This window comes from Nematolebias whitei, chromosome 1, assembly GCF_014905685.2.
Source record: "Nematolebias whitei isolate Nwh7 chromosome 1, NemWhi1, whole genome shotgun sequence".
Taxonomy (NCBI): Eukaryota; Metazoa; Chordata; class Actinopteri; order Cyprinodontiformes; family Rivulidae; genus Nematolebias; species Nematolebias whitei.
Genome location: NC_056498.1, coordinates 42,341,688 through 42,343,209, shown reverse-complemented (window position 1 = coordinate 42,343,209; position 1,522 = coordinate 42,341,688). Strand labels below are relative to the sequence as shown.

The following is a 1,522-nucleotide window of genomic DNA, read 5'->3' as shown; positions in this document are numbered from 1 at the left end:
ATCTTAATTAAAGAAGTGATCTTCAGCAAAGAAGTGATCTTCAATAAAGAAGTGATCTTCAGTAAAGAAGTGATCTTCAGTAAAGAAGTGATCTTCAGTAAAGAAGTGATCTTAATTAAATAAGTGATCTTCAGTAAATAAGTGATCTTCAGTAAATAAGTGATCTTCAATAAAGAAGTGATCTTAAATAAAGAAGTGATCTTCAGTAAAGAAGTGATCTTCAATAAAGAAGTGATCTTCAGTAAAGAAGTGATCTTCAGTAAAGAAGTGATCTTCATTAAAGAAGTGATCTTCAGTAAACAAGTGATCTTCAGTAAAGAAGTGATCTTCAATAAAGAAGTGATCTTAATTAAAGAAGTGATCTTAATTAAAGAAGTGATCTTCAGTATAGAAGTGATCTTCAGTAAACAAGTGATCTTCAGAAAAGAAGGGATCTTCAGAAGAACTCTCCACTCGTGTAGACACAAAATATCACTGATCAAAACACACAAACCAGCAGGCGACGCCTGTTTTAGCTTTTAGCCACAGTTTAGCTGCTTTGTTCATTGTAAATGTTGCTCATTTAAACCTTTAGCTGCTGTTTTGATAATCTGAGCTCATATTATATTGTTGTTATTGTTGTTATTGTTGTTATTGTTGTTATTGTTATTGTTGCTATTGTTATATATTGTTTGTTCTGCTGTTTTTATACTCGAGATGTGCTGGTCTTGTTTACTTCAGCAGATTTCAGCAGAAGTTCAGCTCTCGGTGTAAAGCTCCATCTTTGTTGTTGTTGTTGTTGTTTGTGCAGGAAGGAGCCAACATAAACAAATCTCTGACCACGCTGGGGAAAGTGATCTCGGCGCTGGCTGAAATGGTTTGTAAAGCCAGATTAAAAGAGTGAAGTGTTCAGATTAGGGTTCTGTGAGGAAACTGAGCGGTTCTGTGTAACCTGCAGCAGAGCAACAAGAAGAGGAGGAGCGACTTCATCCCCTACAGGGACTCTGTCCTCACCTGGCTGCTGAAGGAGAACCTGGGTACACTGCTGCTCCTCACACCTCCCATGAGCTCATGTGACTAAAGCTTCAGATCATTTACTGAGAATAATCTGATTAAATAATCCGATTCAATCTGTCTGTCAGGAGGAAACTCTCGGACGGCCATGATCGCTGCTTTAAGTCCTGCTGACATCAACTACGAAGAAACGTTGAGCACCCTGAGGTGACCTCTAATAATCCCACTTAATCTGGTTCTGAGTATGGGTCTGTGGCCTGACCGGGTCCGGTCTGGTTCCAGGTACGCGGACCGGGCCAAACAGATACGCTGTAACGCCGTGATCAACGAGGATCCAAACGCCAAACTGATCCGAGAACTGAAGGCTGAGGTGGACCGGCTGAGGAACCTGCTCTTCTCCCAGGGTCTGCAGGAACTGCTCCACAACACCGGTACACAACTCATGCACGACTCATGCACGACTCATGCACAACTCATGCACAACTCATGCACGACTCATGCACGACTCATGCACGACTCATGCACGACT

At 41.5% G+C, this 1,522-nt stretch overlaps 1 protein-coding gene across 2 annotated transcripts in view; it reads left to right on the top strand.

The window, feature by feature from the left end:
* Positions 1 to 1,522, top strand: part of kif1c (kinesin family member 1C) — a 37,202-nt gene that overhangs the window by 16,503 nt on the left and 19,177 nt on the right. The window contains exons 10-13 of one of the 2 annotated variants that reach the window (XM_037677047.1): positions 791 to 856; positions 938 to 1,016; positions 1,122 to 1,200; positions 1,276 to 1,424. In XM_037677047.1, the coding sequence (XP_037532975.1) occupies positions 791 to 856; positions 938 to 1,016; positions 1,122 to 1,200; positions 1,276 to 1,424 (373 nt within the window). The remainder of the gene's footprint in view (positions 1 to 790; positions 857 to 937; positions 1,017 to 1,121; positions 1,201 to 1,275; positions 1,425 to 1,522) is intronic. The other variant, XM_037677054.1, reaches the window with a different exon arrangement.